Source organism: Cucurbita pepo, chromosome LG05 (assembly GCF_002806865.2).
Source record: "Cucurbita pepo subsp. pepo cultivar mu-cu-16 chromosome LG05, ASM280686v2, whole genome shotgun sequence".
NCBI lineage: Eukaryota > Viridiplantae > Streptophyta > Magnoliopsida > Cucurbitales > Cucurbitaceae > Cucurbita > Cucurbita pepo.
Window position 1 is genome coordinate 473,709 of NC_036642.1, and position 15,471 is coordinate 489,179.

The following is a 15,471-nucleotide window of genomic DNA, read 5'->3' on the forward strand; positions in this document are numbered from 1 at the left end:
AGCTTGTCTTCGATACTCATGTCATCTCGTTTTTACCAATTTTGTTTATGTCTCAGCTTGGTTTTAATGCACACTCTTCTTGGTTCGTCGAATGATGCACTATCCTCTTTATCCCGTCATGACACTTGTCTGTCTCTTTGAGTCGTGTTCATATAATAAAATGATTTTTTTTTTTTCTCATTTGCATGATTATATTTTTGCCCACTGGTCTGGATTTATTTATATAGGATAATATCGTTGATTTTAAATTTACTCGAGAGAAAGAAAGGCAAGAGAGTGGACAAAACTTAAAAGAGACGGGTGGCGAAAGCCCGAAGAGGAAAATCCATTGAAAGAATTATAGTCAGGCGTCACCTCGGCGTATTGTTATCCGACTTCATAAGCAAGATGCCATTGCCGGCTTTCGTCTCAAGCATTACGCTTGTTCATTCTCCTTCAAGCTTCTTTCTCCTCTCCAAATTATCCAGGTCTGCTTTCTCTTACCTGCAATTATTACTTCACTCGGCCTTTTCCGATCAAAACGAAACTAATTGTTTACATTTCAGCGGTTTCTTTTTGGATATTCTGATTTTAGGCCGAGAATGTCCTCGCCCACATCTCCTTCGGTTTCGATTCCTATTCCTCAAAATCGCGTGGTTGTGAGTTTTCTTCTCTCCCTCTTGATCGCTCTGGCTCTGATTACTGACAACTATTTTTGTGCTCTTATTTTCATTGTCCTTATGAGTGTATATCAATTGGATCATTGAGATTGATTGAATGGTCGGGTATGTGTTTGCAGCTTGGTGTTGGTACTGTGTCTGTTGATTTTTTGGCGGCAGTGACTTCTTATCCAAATCCTGACGACAAAATTAGAACCACTAGCTTAAAGGTATGTTCGCTTCTGTTAGGGACGCGATCGAGACGTGAATTTTTGTGACTGCCTAGCTATATATTAAGCATTTCTAAAATTTGTGTTTATGTGATATGTTGACTTGCTCGAACTTGGCTTTATCCTGTGATGAAAGATTCAGTGTTGACTAAAGTGACTCGGATGAGCTATCTGAAAGGATAATTTTTTGTCCAATTTATTATGTCAAGTTTTCGACGTTGTTGAAAACTGGAATGTTGTCAGTTCAGACTTATTTTTTCTTGCCCTGTGAAATTTCTCAAGTTTTGATAGACGTGTCAAGCCTTAATCACAGTTTTATGGTCTCTTTTTGCAGAAGTATTGTTCTAACTAACCAGTATACCATTTATGATTCACATACACCCCACGGGTGATTCAGTGTTAATGTAATGGACAGTGGGAACATATACTTATAATATCTGGACTTGCAGAGCCGTAGGAAGTGAATATGTTTGGAGTAGAGCTTAGCATATAACATGTGAGATTAGTGGAGCCTAATCATCAAGATGGCTTAGTTAGGGAATCGCTGAAAGGCCGTTCGAAACCCAAATTAAATGAAATGGAGAAAAGGTAGCAAACGAGCACTACATTGCAGCAAAACAGAAAGCCAAGAATTTGAGAAGGAAGTGTCATGGGGCTACCCTAGAGCAGCATGATGCAAAGCCAACATAAAATAGTTAGAGAACCTTGGCGCTACTCTAGAGTGCCATGGTGCTAGACCTAAAGCGGAGTAGAGTTCTTGAAGTGTCAGCCTTCATGGCACTGGTGCATGTAGCAAATAATGCCCTTGGATTCTTCTAGTTAATTGATATTTTCCTCCTTTATTTGTAAGGAAGGGAAGCGACAACTAGGTGTTTCGAGTGTTTTAGAGTTTAATTTTTAGAGATGAACATAGAGGGAAACACTTGTTTGATGAACTGTCTTGGCTTCAACCATATGGAATTCTAGACATTTTTCTTTCTATGAATTTGGCTTACTTGAAAAGAATCTGTAGCACTCATTTTCCCCTTGTAATAAGTTCAATATATGTTTGGATTTGTAAATCCTCTTGTATTATAAATGAAATATGTTCTTACAATAAAAAGATGATAGTTTATATATACTTTAACCATTTGGAGAACCTGTTGTTTGACATGGCTGATGACTTCTTAGGTACAAGGTGGGGGAAATGTAGGGAATGCTTTAACTTCTGCAGCTCGGTTGGGTTTAACAGCACGGATAATTTCCAAGGTTGCACTTTATCCTTAGCATGTTTCCTTTAACCAGCTCAACTTCCGAGTATTGAATGGAACTAGTGTATGTAACATATTCGTGCACGATAAAATTGTAGGTTGCAAATGATAGTCAAGGAAGGAGTATATTGGAAGAGCTAGAAGCTGATGGCGTCGATACATCTTTTCTTGTAGTAAGCTCTTCGTGTTGCAGAATTTTAAATATCTGTGACTTGCATTATCGTAATTGACTTTTGCACTATCTTTACAATATTGCCCACCTTTTGCTGTACTTTGCACCTAGTGTATATTACATGGGATTTGGATGACGATATTTTCTTTTCCTAATGCTAGTGTTATGATGATGCATGTTATCTTCAGCCTACAGATATAACGCTAATGGTTGTCTTTTGGAATACAAGGGCTTGAATGCTCTAAGTCTACTTCTTACTATTGAATTACATTACTGTCTGCCACTGAATATTGTTACTTGGCATTGATGTCCAGAGTAATCTGAAGTTTGGCATTTTAAATGGCTTCGTGATTTTTTCAATTTGCAAAATTCTCTTTAGCATGTATGTTTCGTCAATAGTTGTCTATCTTATGAACTGGTCACCTACTATTTGTAAAATATTTAGTCATAATTTGATTCTTCTTATCAATGAAATGTAACTTTTGCATCTATTTGTTCATTTGAGGTCAGAAGTTCAAAGGACTCACCCCCACTTTTGTACTAAAAAATAAAATGTAATGTTTTCAGTTCAATGTAAAATGTGTTTCTACAAACATTTCATCTTTTTCCTACTATTTGTTATCTGAAAGATATCTGCTCTCTTTTCGTGATGGGAATTTAAGTTATTCCTATGAGTTAACACGTTTGTGATTTTGTATCTTCTCAGGTTTCTGAAGGGGGTATTTCACCATTTACCTATGTTATTGTGGATAATAAAACGTAAGCTTTTGCATTTTTATGCTTCTCTACTTCGTCTATTTGCTGAACGATTAGCTGCAGACTATACAATTAGTGATGAGCTAAATTACAAAATTGTAGTATATTGGCCTAAAATACTCAAGCGAATTTGTATATTTCTGAAGAATATTGCATTTATATTATTCTGTCTTATAATGAGGCAGAAGGATTAGTACGAGGCCTTTTCATAGAGGTCAAAGAAGGGTAATACTTGAGGCTAAAAATTTGTATGAGGCAAGCAAGCATAAGCCTTTTAAAACAATGTCGCGCATTGAATTCAAAGTGTGATATTTTGTGGGTCGTAAAGAACATATACCTTCTACATTCTTGTTATAGCCTCATAGTTTTTATATTTTGATCTTTCAAAGAGAAGTCTTATTATAAGGAATGTACATAATCAAACTCACAATTCATTTATGGTGAACCTTTTTAGACACACTCGTACATGCATCCACACCCCTGGTTCTCCTCCCATGGTGCCAGATGACCTTTCACGATCAAGTTTGTTGTCTGCTTTAGATGGTGCTAGAATTGTATATTTTGACGCAAGATTGTATGAAACTGCTCTGGTTGTTGCGCAAGAGGTAACATATCAATTTTTTTTAATGCTTCACTTGCTTTGTCGAGTATTCTCTTTCAAGTAGATTTATAAGAGCCAGACTTCTGTATTCCTCTCCTACAGTGAAAAATCGAAAGAAACTCGTCACTTTTCTTCTTTCAGCTTTTGGCTTATTGTTTCTTTTATTTTCACTTCTCAATTATCTTTGAACTGGCTGTTAGTCTGTAACTAACACCTTTTTGATCCATGTTGTATGGGATGTTAATTTTACTTACTACAGGCCGCTCGGCAGAATATACCTGTCTTGGTCGATGCAGAAAGGAAAAGGGAAGGTCTGGATGATCTCCTGACATTTGCCAATTATGTTGTCTGCTCAGCAAAATTTCCACAGGCAAGTGTTCTTTCTTCGTTCCTCTTTTTCGAAGTAGTCCTTTTCATCAAAATTTTCCCCTCCGGAAATTGAATTCCAACTGTACATATTTCTCCTGGATATCTTTTTAATTTTTAAATTGTGCTTTGGATTTTTAAGTTTGTACTTTTGATCCCCTGGTCTTTATTAATTTTCTTGCATGCTCGTATAGCTGCTTATGCCTCAAGTAACTTTTGTGTTTGCTTGGGAGTGTTTTTAATGCCACGTGCAAGCAAGATGATATTGCTTTTTTCATCTACTAGCATACATAATTATTATGCCGTGCATGTTATATCTTATATATATGTGCTCATATTTTCTGTTGTTACTAAATTATGGAACCGTTATTTGATGGGACAGGAATGGACAGAGGCACCATCGATTCCATCTGCACTTGTTTCCATGCTTCTTCGACTTCCAAAACTCAGATTTGTGATTGTCACCTTGGGTGAAAATGGATGCATAATGCTCGAAAGAATTACTAATGGTGAGTTTTGATGATCAATTTTCTACTATGCCGTTGGCATCATATGATGCTGCCCACCACAAGCGGTGGATATCATTTAGGTACAAAACTTTGTGAATTTTAATTTATATTTAAAATTAACAGGTAGTTTCTCTTTTTCTGGCAGAAACACCTGATCAGTTAGAAGAGTTTGAAGTAGACAGCTTACTTGAAGTGATCAAGGGCAGAAAGGACAAGAACATAAATATTCCAACTTCTGTTTCATCGGTAAAATCTCATTATTTTGGCGTATCTTCAATCCTACTATAGTCCTTGACAAAATGATTTGTCTGTTTACATATGAGGTTATGAATGAGATTCGGTTAAATTCCGTCTTTTTTTTTTCAGCCAGTGGCCAAATTGAGAGCTGAGGGGATAGGGACAGTTTGCGGCAGGCTGTTGCTCGGAACAGCTGAGAAAATTCCAGAGTCCGAGATTGTCGATACAACTGGTGCTGGAGATGCTTTCATTGGAGCAGTTCTTTATGGTTCGTAATAGGAACAATTTTATCTGATAACTTTGTTATCCTTGTACTTTCTTGTACATCTTTTTGTTCTTATTTTCTTCAGCTTAATTAACACCCGCCCCAAAAGATTTACGCAGTTTATTTATTTATTTTTCTTTGTTTATTACGGGAGCTATAATAGGAATTCATGATTTTCATTTCATTTCCAGCCTTATGTGCCAACATGCCACCAGAGAAGTTGTTGCCATTTTCTGCCCAGGTGGTAAGTTATTTGTCTAATGTGCTGGTTGGGAAGTCTGCTAAATAGCTTATTTATGGTTTGCAAAGTGCTAGAGAATTTGCTCACTGTTACGTGTCACGCTGCAGGCTGCTGGATGTTGTCGGGCTTTGGGTGCTCGAAGCGGTCTTCCATATCGTACCGATCCATGCTTAGCATCTTTCTTACAATAAATATTTGCTAATAGATCATATCATTAACTCACACGTGAATCTATATTCTCAGCCCACTACGTTAACTCGATTTTAAGGTGTTACCTTATCTGAAACGTATTTCAACCCAAAGCAAGAATTTTGATATAGTAGCAGCGCCTTTGAGTTTGGTTCCATGCCTTCTTTTGAATTTTCCTCAACAGGTTTTGCGGCCAAAAAAATTAGGAAAACAAGTTCCAATGCGAGATTGGATGCTTTCTTCAAGTGAAACAGTTATTATGGGTACGCAAACAATTGTTCATTCTTGATAAACTGATCTTCACGTCTGTGCTTCGAAGTATAATTTCTCTATATTCGTCTGTCACCATTCTTTGTGGTCTCAAGTTTCTGTAACCATATATCTATTACACGTTTTCTTAGACAGTAAGAAAATATTTACTTGGTACAAACCACGTTGTTTTCTTACTCTTTTATCCTTCATTTGTAGTAGAAGCTTGCACGATGGTGGTTTTGAGGACATCGTCGATGTATAGCCGGATACTTTTACAAACCTCGCTCACGTTGTCGTGAGATTCTTCTATCATTTCCAGGTACTAAACTTTGATTGATTTCTTAGTTCTTACCTCGCTTTCAAGTATGGATCTGGATTGCCGAATCGGCACTGTCGTGGAAGCCAGTTTGGGCCCATGAATATGGACCCACATGGTTAGTCCATCTGAAGATGGGCCTTTAAACTGATGTCTTAGCCTATTTGTGTCATGCCTTAGCACTTAGACTGAGTCCAAAACCAAGTCCATTTGACGTTGGATTTCTGTGCCTTACAATCCTATGAAAATAGTGCTTATCCTGAAAAGGATCAATCTAGAATCCAAACGAAAACCTCAACAGTCTTTATTTTATAGGATCATGTTACAGATTAGATCTAACGTAAAATGTATCAAGAACGAAAGAGTGCCAGTTTCAAAGTCTGTAAGGAAGAAAATGACTAGTAATAACATTAATTTTCGAAAATCTGTCCAAAACACGACACTGAAAACTACTAAACAGAATGGCAAGTTTAAGGTCTAATTTGAACGTGGAAATTAAAAAAAGAAAACAAAACGGAAATTAAAAAAAGAAAAGAAAAAAAAAAAAGAAATAATAACTCGTGGAAAAATGAGCGAAGGTGACCTGTATATACTCATGCACTCAATAAATGAACAGTGACAAGTACCTACAGAAATCAAGGTCACATAGTTGGGTTCACTAAGGGCAAGAGAATGAATGAAACAGTAGTTGGCCACCCATGAGAACTTCACATGCCATTTTGACACTCCCCAAAATGCTCCTTCCAATAAGCTGCATCAAAGTGCTTCCAAATCACAGGTCCTCCCTTCTCTTCTTTGTGGCTCGGGACCATAAGCCAACAACTACATCTTTGCCCAATAGGACCACCTTCATTCTTTCAACCCATTCACTCGCTTCATTATGGATAGACCAACTCTATCAAATTGACATATTTTGGATAAGTTTCTGAATTTTTGCGACTCACTTTTCTTCGTTGCTTAGATAACGTTATAACCAAAAAGAGGCTGATCATAGTCTTTGTTTCCTTATTCTGTGGATTTCTTTTTTTTTTTTTTTCAAGCCAAGCGGTGTAAAATTTCTCTTCGATAATCTAACATTAAAATTAACTTTCAGATTTGCTCCCTAAACTTTATGTTTCTGTACCTTTTTTTAGAAAGAAAAATAGAATTAGCGTAATGTGAAAATCATTTTTCTTTTGAACTTTAAGGTATTGTTTTAGTATAGGAAAGAAAAATATTATTTAGCCCAACTGGGAAAAGCGTGTGAATAATCGGAGCTAAATCGATGTATGACCCGTATTAGAAACATGTGCAATTTATGTTCATATTTGATGTATGTTGAACTGTGTGATTTATTCAACGCTACTTTAGGTATGATGTAGTAATATATTGGTGTTGAATAGAGCAAGGGCTTAGGAGAAGTAGTTTTCGTTTCCCTCCTTCCTTTTGGGTTCCAATTAATTAGTTTCTACTTTTATGAGTCTTGAAGGTTCACCTGACCAAGTCACCTCAACTTCCTGGAATTGGTCCATGGAATTAGCAATTAAGGTCCCCTCCAATCTCCTCCATGCCACCCACCTTCCTTCTTGCATTATTGCCACTTGGGAAATCGCTAAACACCTAACTTCTTCACATGTACCATGCACCCTATCACCCGTGGCTATGAATCAAAACCTTCCCTGTTTGTCTATTTTTCTACTACTTTTGGTCCCAAAGCTTTTATTATACTTTCTCTTAATTTTGCGTTGAAAATTTTACCTTTCTTCGTCCAAACTTTGATAAATATTGGTGTTCACATCTATAAATTGCACTATCAGTAATAACGCTAACCGACTTGCGCTAACCGACTTGCCGACTTAACTTGAGTACATATAGTTCATTAGTCATGTGATCCATGCTTTCTTTTTTTGGTCATAGGTATGAATCTCTTTCATCATATATTTTTGTGATATCTATAATAATATTAGTTAACTGGCTCTTTATCTTGAGATTTTTTTTTCTGACTTATTATAAGTTTTCAACAAATTAATTTATTATTTGTATTATTTTTTAACAAATGTATGTGCTTTATTTGCATGAGTGAAGTTATGAATATAAAATATAGTTTTGTACGATTACAATTATTTGTGTTCCAGACCCCATTTTCATTAACTTCTTTTGGTATGGACTCATTAATTATGTTGTGACAATTCAATGAAATTGTTTATTTATTTATTTAATGATATTACTAAATATTTAACTAAAATGAGAGACTATTAGTTTTGACTTTTTGTATTATGTTTTTTTTTTTTTTACATTGACAAATTTATTACATGTTTATCATTTCTACTAACTATTTTCTTCATTATTATATAAACTATTTTTCGGTGACTGATTTAATCATTCAATTTGTTTCTTATTCCCTTGTTGCATATTATATACTCATTTGAAAAATTGTAATTCTATTTATTATATTTAAAATCATTTACTTTCTCTATTTAATAAAACGTGATTTTTATTGAATATCTTCAACTCTCGTTTTGATAATTATTACTAACATATCCAATTTACTGTAAACCTGGCTTAACTTTCTCGAAATTCCTTTACTTTTTATTTAGAAATAATGTTGTTGAATAAAAAACTAAAAAAAGAATAAATAAATAATATATATAGATGAGAGATTCAGAGCAGTGGTCCCCTATTATGAATCTTCTCCTTCAAACTTATCCTAAAACAAAAAGTCGGTTAGTATCATTTAATTCTGGAATTTAATTAAAGTCAACTCCATCCACTTCTAATTTTGTCTTCTTAGTCACATGGAGATTAAATTTTTTAAAGATATAATTTTTTTTACAAAATTAAGAATAATATATATTTTAACCAGTTGAGTTATGGTTAGATTAAAAATTTATTTTACTTTTTCATTTTTCAATCCTATTATATGATAAATGATTTGAATGGAGGAAAAAAAACAAAAATTTCTAAAATATTGAAAGATGAATACTATATTTGGTAGAGTGGAGAGGTGTCCTATAGACCATTTTATTAGGAGTTATTGGCTTCACATTACAACGTGGGCATGTCATTATCCCATGAACACGTAAATTTCTTCATTTTGAAATTATTTTTCAAACCATTTCCATACTATNATCGGACCAGATTTAAATATATATATTTTAATTCCAAACCATTACATTATCTCAAAGTAACATTTAATGGAATGCTCATCTTATCATCTAAACGTGTTTTGTTTTGGGATCATCAATAAATTTTTTATTAATTTTTTTTTATAATGGAAAGAATAAGTATGTTTATATATAACTATTTTAAAATCGCATTTCCTCTCAAAATTGTAATAAACAAACAATCGAGAGAGTCAATTATCACATAAAACATCAGATAAATATTTCACAAAGGACTTCATAATTTAAAGATGTGTCATTTTCCACATATACTCTGAAATTGTCTTACATGGCTAGCTATGAACCTGATGTGGCAGCTTCCAATTGGTTACTTCCCACTTGTCTCTTTCATCCTACTTGGCCCAATAAAAAAAAAAATACTTCTTAATTAATTAATTTTATAATTTCACAGAATGGGTCAAAATCCCAAAAAAAAAAAAGAAAAAACGGTGGGTGAAGTGAGTATTCCTAACTGGATCTTTGATATTTATTGAAATGAAAATGACAATTCAACAACAATGATTTATAGGCCCGAATTTATTGACCCAATTTTAAAAAAATATATAATTATATACAAATTTGATTTAAATTAACCCCAGCCATATGATGAAGATATCAATCCCTGGCTTCTTCTAATTCCAGTCTTTAATTCAATTTTATCAGTTTTTCAAATAATATATATACTCCTTATTGCTTGATAAATTGTTAGTATTCTTTTTCAGTTATTATAAATAGTTTTTCAATAAGGGTTGTTGAAGAATGTTTCTCTACATTTATTGTCCTATAAAATAAATATCAACATTAAATTATAAATTATAAGTCACCTATAGAAATTAGTATTATGGATGATTAAAATTCTTATAATATTAAAAAAAACACGAAAATAGAATTTTGAATCTTTATCACATAAAAGTATATAATAATGTCCGATCAATTAAACTATATTTAGGTCGGTAGATCTATACGCTCGTGTTAGAATAATATTAAATAAATAGAATAGAATAATAATTGAAAAAAAAAAGAAAAAAAAAAGGAAAATAGAAGGAAAGTGGAAAGGAAAAAGTGCGAACGCGGAAGGAGTTTTATTAATTTAATTTAATTTCAGTTAATTTAAATCTTTGGGAAGAGGAATAGGCTTGAAAAGGGAAGTGCGTTACACAGCTGGGAGCAGGTGGGTTTTGCCTTCTTAGATATAATATCGCTTTCAGCCTCACACGCTTACATTTAATCTATGCCTTTGGATTCGAGTCTCACACGTTTACTTACATGGGGGGAGGTGACCGCAGCTACGTTTCCAAGAATTATATTCATTTTTAATATATATATACATTATTCCATTTGAGGATCCCATTAAATATTTTATAAAATTTCAATCCCAATTTCCACATGTCACCCTTAGGATACGCCACGTGTCCATTCCCCCTCCCAAAAAATACCTGCCTAAATCTCAATTTTTTTTAAATTACATTTTTTATTATTAGTTATGATTAACAATGTATAGTTAGTTAAAACACAGTGATAAACATAGTTTTAATCAGGGTCAATTTTGTAAATTTATAGAGTTGACTTTGCCATATAATAAATATATTCTTTAATATCGTATGAGAGAAAAATCTTTAAAATATTTTGAATTTGTATGTAAATAATGGTTATTAAAGGACTTATAATTTTGTTAATTCATAAGTTTCAACAAAATATTTTATCTGAATTAATAAATACTAATTATTTTTCAAATAAAATTTGAGAAGTTATCATCAATCTAATAATCTATAATATTTGATAAAACTCTTTTTCCAAATAATAATAATAATAATAAAAATAAATAAATAAACCAATCATGGCTTGAAGTGGATCTAAAAGGTAGGTAGGGTAGCCCTCCAATTTTAGGTTATATGGCCCTTATTATAGTAATAATAAATTTAAATTTTTTTATCGAATAATTAACTGGTAATTAAGCTTTCACTTTTGAAATTACCATGGTAAATAACTCAAAAGAAATTAGTCACGTTTGAAAGAAAAAATAAATAAATAAAGTGGCAAGTCCAAGATAGTTTTTTTTTTTTTTTTAATTTATTTAAGTTTAACTATCCTTTATTTTTATCATTCATTTATCACATCACCATAAATTAACTAATATTTATTTAATAGAAATGTATTAATTTCAAATAATTAAGTCTATAAACATAATTAAAATATTTAAATTTATAGACATATAAATTATTNTTTTTTTTTTTTTAATTATGAAATTATAATCGAGAATGTGGGTCCTAATTAAACTTTTTTTTTTTTTTTTTTTTTTATATAGTATTAGTGGTTTTCCTTTTGTGTTTGAATTCAAACTTTACTATGGTCAAAACTACACATTTATTTTTTAAATAGGAAAAAACTAAATAAATAAAAGTAAAAGGATTCACTTCTTGACCTGAGACTCGAGCATTTTTTTTTAAATAATAATAAAATAAAAAAATTGCTATTAGTGTGAAAAGGGAATTTTTGAACTCAAAGACACTTATTATTATTCTATAATGATAATATTTTTTAATAATTTGCAAAAGTTTGCAAATATTAAGTTAGAATAAGAAGTAATCATTTAAAATAATGTGATGATTACAATAAAAAGTGGTGAAATAATGATTTAAAATAAATATAATTACAATAAAAAAAAGGTTATTTTTTTAGTTGTGAAATGACCCTTATACCCCCACATTCTAATTACTTACCTATCTTTTTAATCATTTTAGGACAAATAATAAAAAAATAATAAGTTATAAATTATTTCGATATCAAAATTCTCGAAAATCAAAAGTTTAGGTTATAACAAATTTAAATTTATATATTCTCACCGTATTCTAATTCTAGAAAGTAGAGATAAAAAAAAAATTAAGTTTATTTTTTTATTTTTTTATTTTTTATTTTTATGGTCAATAGAGACTTAATCCATAAATTTAAATTTATAAGTCAAGCACAAAATTAAGAAATGTTTAAACTATGTTCAAACTAGATATTAATATAATCCATATAAATGAATGAGAACAACTTTTTAGTATATAGTATAATATAATGAATAACTTTATAGTATATAATGAATAACTTTATAGTATATAATGAATAACTTTATAGTATATAGTATGTCATAGTGGCACCGCCAATGTATACACCACCGACGGCCGATGACTTTGAACTTTCTACTAAAAACTAACACCAAAATAAAGTAGGCATCAACAAATTTATAAGACCATGCCATACAAGTGAAGAATCAATACCGCCGTCTGGTCCTTTTTCTCCTTTCTTTTTAGTTTACGCGTGATTCATTTTTATAATACTCTTTCTCACTCACCCTCTAAATTAAAAGACAATCTCCCCTAAACTAAAGGTCATAGCTTATTTTTAGCTTCCCGAAATTTATTGAAGATCAAAATATGTCTTAATCAGTTGAACGATTTGATAAATTTGAATATAAAAAGGTAAGAGAGTGACTAGTCAGGTTTCAAAGAGAAGTTTTATGCAAAGCTGGCTGTGGGGCAATGCAAAACCGGTAGGGTATCCTAGCTAGGGGTTTCAATTAGTTTCAACCAAGTTCAAATATGTATGTATCCTTTTATCATCTTCCCGAAATTATTTGATATCGTTTTCTTTTACTCGTCTTCGGGAAGTCGGCCATGCTACTGATAGCTACCTCAATAATTTCTCCGTCATTTTTTAGAACTGGATATATGAATTATATATGTATATGGATGTCTTTGTTGACATGTCTTATCAATTACGTTACATGACGTAAAACATACAATCAGAAAACATTATTGAAAAAGTAAGATTCAAATTTGATATATGATCGAGAAGTTAACATATAAACATATTCTACGACAAACTATACAAAGTTTTTAATGAAACACAGAGGATTTGAATTTAAAGTTTATTAGAATAAAATATAATTTAAAATACTACGAGCCATTTTGTCGGGTTGTGATTGGTGGAGAGCTCAAGTGGGGAAAATGATATTAGAGGTAACCAAATAATAGGACGATAACTTTATTAATTAAAACATGAGTCATTTTGTAGGTTTTCACTTGGAGTTTAGTAAATGAATTATAGAATTAGTAGTGAAGAAGAGAACCAATGATTCATTTATTTTAATTCTTTTTTTTTTTTAATTTTTATTTACCTAACGGAATTAATATTTGCCAAAATAATTAAAAAAGAAACTGTTTAATGTTTGGTTTTCCGGGCCGAGACATAAATAAACAAAATAAATAGTATAAATTAAAAGTTAAAAATCAATCGTAAATGTTATATTGACGACACGTGTCCAGGTAAGGACACGTGGTGGAATAAGATAAGAGGTTTTATTTCAAGGACCTCCACGTACTCGTCCATGCATTCTCGTGATTAAAAATTAATATTTTTTTTAAGAGAAAATAAATACAGCAGTTTAATATCTAATGATATTTCGCCATCTCTGGATATTCTTTTTGGCTTTTAATTTCTTTTTAATAATTGTAAATAATAATAACCAAAAATGATTTAAACACATCAAATTATCAAGAAGTCTGAAATAAATATATTAATTTTGATGATTTTTTTTCAAATTTCCAAAATTATAAGGTTAAATTACAATTATGCCCAACATAAAAGAAAAATAAAATACAATATTCAAAAGCTGAGGGTCTAAAATATAATTAACTAAAAATTATGGTTCGAAATTTAAAGAAAAAAAAGGAAAAAAGAAAAAGCGAGAGATATAAACAAAAATTATTTCACTTTATGTGAAAGCACAGTAGGATGACCACGTGGCTCTAAGCAGAAACTGGTTGGCAGAATGGGGGCTCTGAGAACTGTAACAGCTTTATGGATATTGCAATATGTAATCCGGATGTGATGAATGGCTTCGTTGGGTCCACGCTGGACACTTGTGGGGCTCTTACTTTTACAACTTGGCATCCTGCCCACGTGGCTATTTTCTTTTTTCTTCATTGTTTTCATTTTCCAACTAGACTCATTTATTAATATTTTATTAATTCACCCTGGGATCTCAAAATCCTCTTTGGGTCCCAAGAGAATCAAAAGAGGATGAGGCTTCATCGCTTCCCATTTTTTAAAGAAATTAATTTTTAAACCTAAGTTTATGAACTTTGTTATAAATTTAATTTAATGTATGAAATCAACATGAACTTTGTAAATAAGGTAAAAGGGTGAAGATTCATTGTCAACCAACCAAAATATGTCACATCATAGCATTTATTATTATTTTTTTAAAATTGTGAAAAATATTTTACCGACAATTAAAAATTTTGATTTTATAATTTTAAGGAGGGCGTGAATGAATAATTAAAGATATATGTTTTTATTTTTGTAAAGCATAGTATAGAGTGCAGTAAGGTGTATTAAAATAATATGAAAAGCATATCTTATGATTAAATAATTAAAGAGACCCAAAGTCTTATGATTTGAGAATGACACTCTAAAACCTCCCTCCCTACCTCCTCACTTCCATCACATGCATCCATTGCTCTATTTATAGCCATTCTCAACCTCCTTTCATCATTCCAAATCAAACCCTTTCCTCTCTCTCTAAGAAACCCAATCTCTCTCTCTCTCTCTCTTGTTCTTATTTTTCTCTGTCTCAAAATCCACAAAACAAAAACATATTTTTTAACGAAGAAGGAAAAAAATGGAGTTCAATTTGCTTCATCCTGTCGATCATGAAGGCTATTTGTTCTCTCAAAACCGGTGTGTTTGGGTTAACGGTCCGGTGATTGTCGGCGCCGGACCGTCGGGACTGGCGACGGCGGCTTGTTTGAGAGAACAAGGCGTTCCGTTTGTGGTCATCGAAAGAGCTGATTGCATAGCTTCGTTGTGGCAAAAGCGGACTTACGATAGGCTTAAACTTCATCTTCCAAAGCAATTTTGCCAGCTTCCTCGGCTTCCATTTCCTGAAGATTACCCAGAATACCCTTCCAAGAAGCAATTCATTCAGTATCTCGAAAGCTACACACAGAAATTCGAAATTAAACCACAGTTTAATGAGAGCGTTCAATTGGCTCGCTATGATGAAACCAGTGGCCTTTGGCGTGTCAAAACAGAGTCCATCTCCGGCGAGGTTGAGTACATTTGCCGCTGGCTTGTGGTCGCTACCGGCGAGAATGCAGAGTGTGTCACGCCGGAAATTGATGGTCTCAACCAATTTTCCGGCGAGGTTTTGCATGTTTCCGATTATAAATCCGGCGAAAGGTTTAAAGGGAAGAAAGTTTTAGTTGTGGGTTGTGGGAATTCCGGTATGGAAGTTTCTCTGGACCTTTGCAATCATGAAGC

At 32.4% G+C, this 15,471-nt stretch overlaps 2 protein-coding genes across 2 annotated transcripts in view; both read left to right on the plus strand.

The window, feature by feature from the left end:
• The first annotated feature begins 260 nt into the window (after window positions 1–260).
• On the plus strand, window positions 261–5,608 carry LOC111794619 (ribokinase-like). Its single transcript, XM_023676692.1, has 13 exons — window positions 261–467; window positions 575–638; window positions 779–868; window positions 2,039–2,116; window positions 2,217–2,291; window positions 2,997–3,049; window positions 3,501–3,651; window positions 3,907–4,017; window positions 4,396–4,522; window positions 4,668–4,768; window positions 4,889–5,027; window positions 5,216–5,268; window positions 5,373–5,608. The coding sequence occupies exons 1-13, from the start codon at window positions 388–390 to the stop codon at window positions 5,454–5,456; spliced, it is 1,206 nt and encodes a 401-aa protein (XP_023532460.1). The 5' UTR covers window positions 261–387; the 3' UTR covers window positions 5,457–5,608.
• A 9,188-nt stretch (window positions 5,609–14,796) lies between these two features.
• LOC111795815 (probable indole-3-pyruvate monooxygenase YUCCA8) overlaps window positions 14,797–15,471 on the plus strand; it is a 1,618-nt gene continuing 943 nt past the window's right edge. The window contains exon 1 of the mRNA XM_023678407.1: window positions 14,797–15,471. This exon is cut by the window's right edge and continues 28 nt beyond it. Within this exon, the coding sequence (XP_023534175.1) occupies window positions 14,831–15,471 (641 nt within the window). The 5' untranslated portion in view covers window positions 14,797–14,830.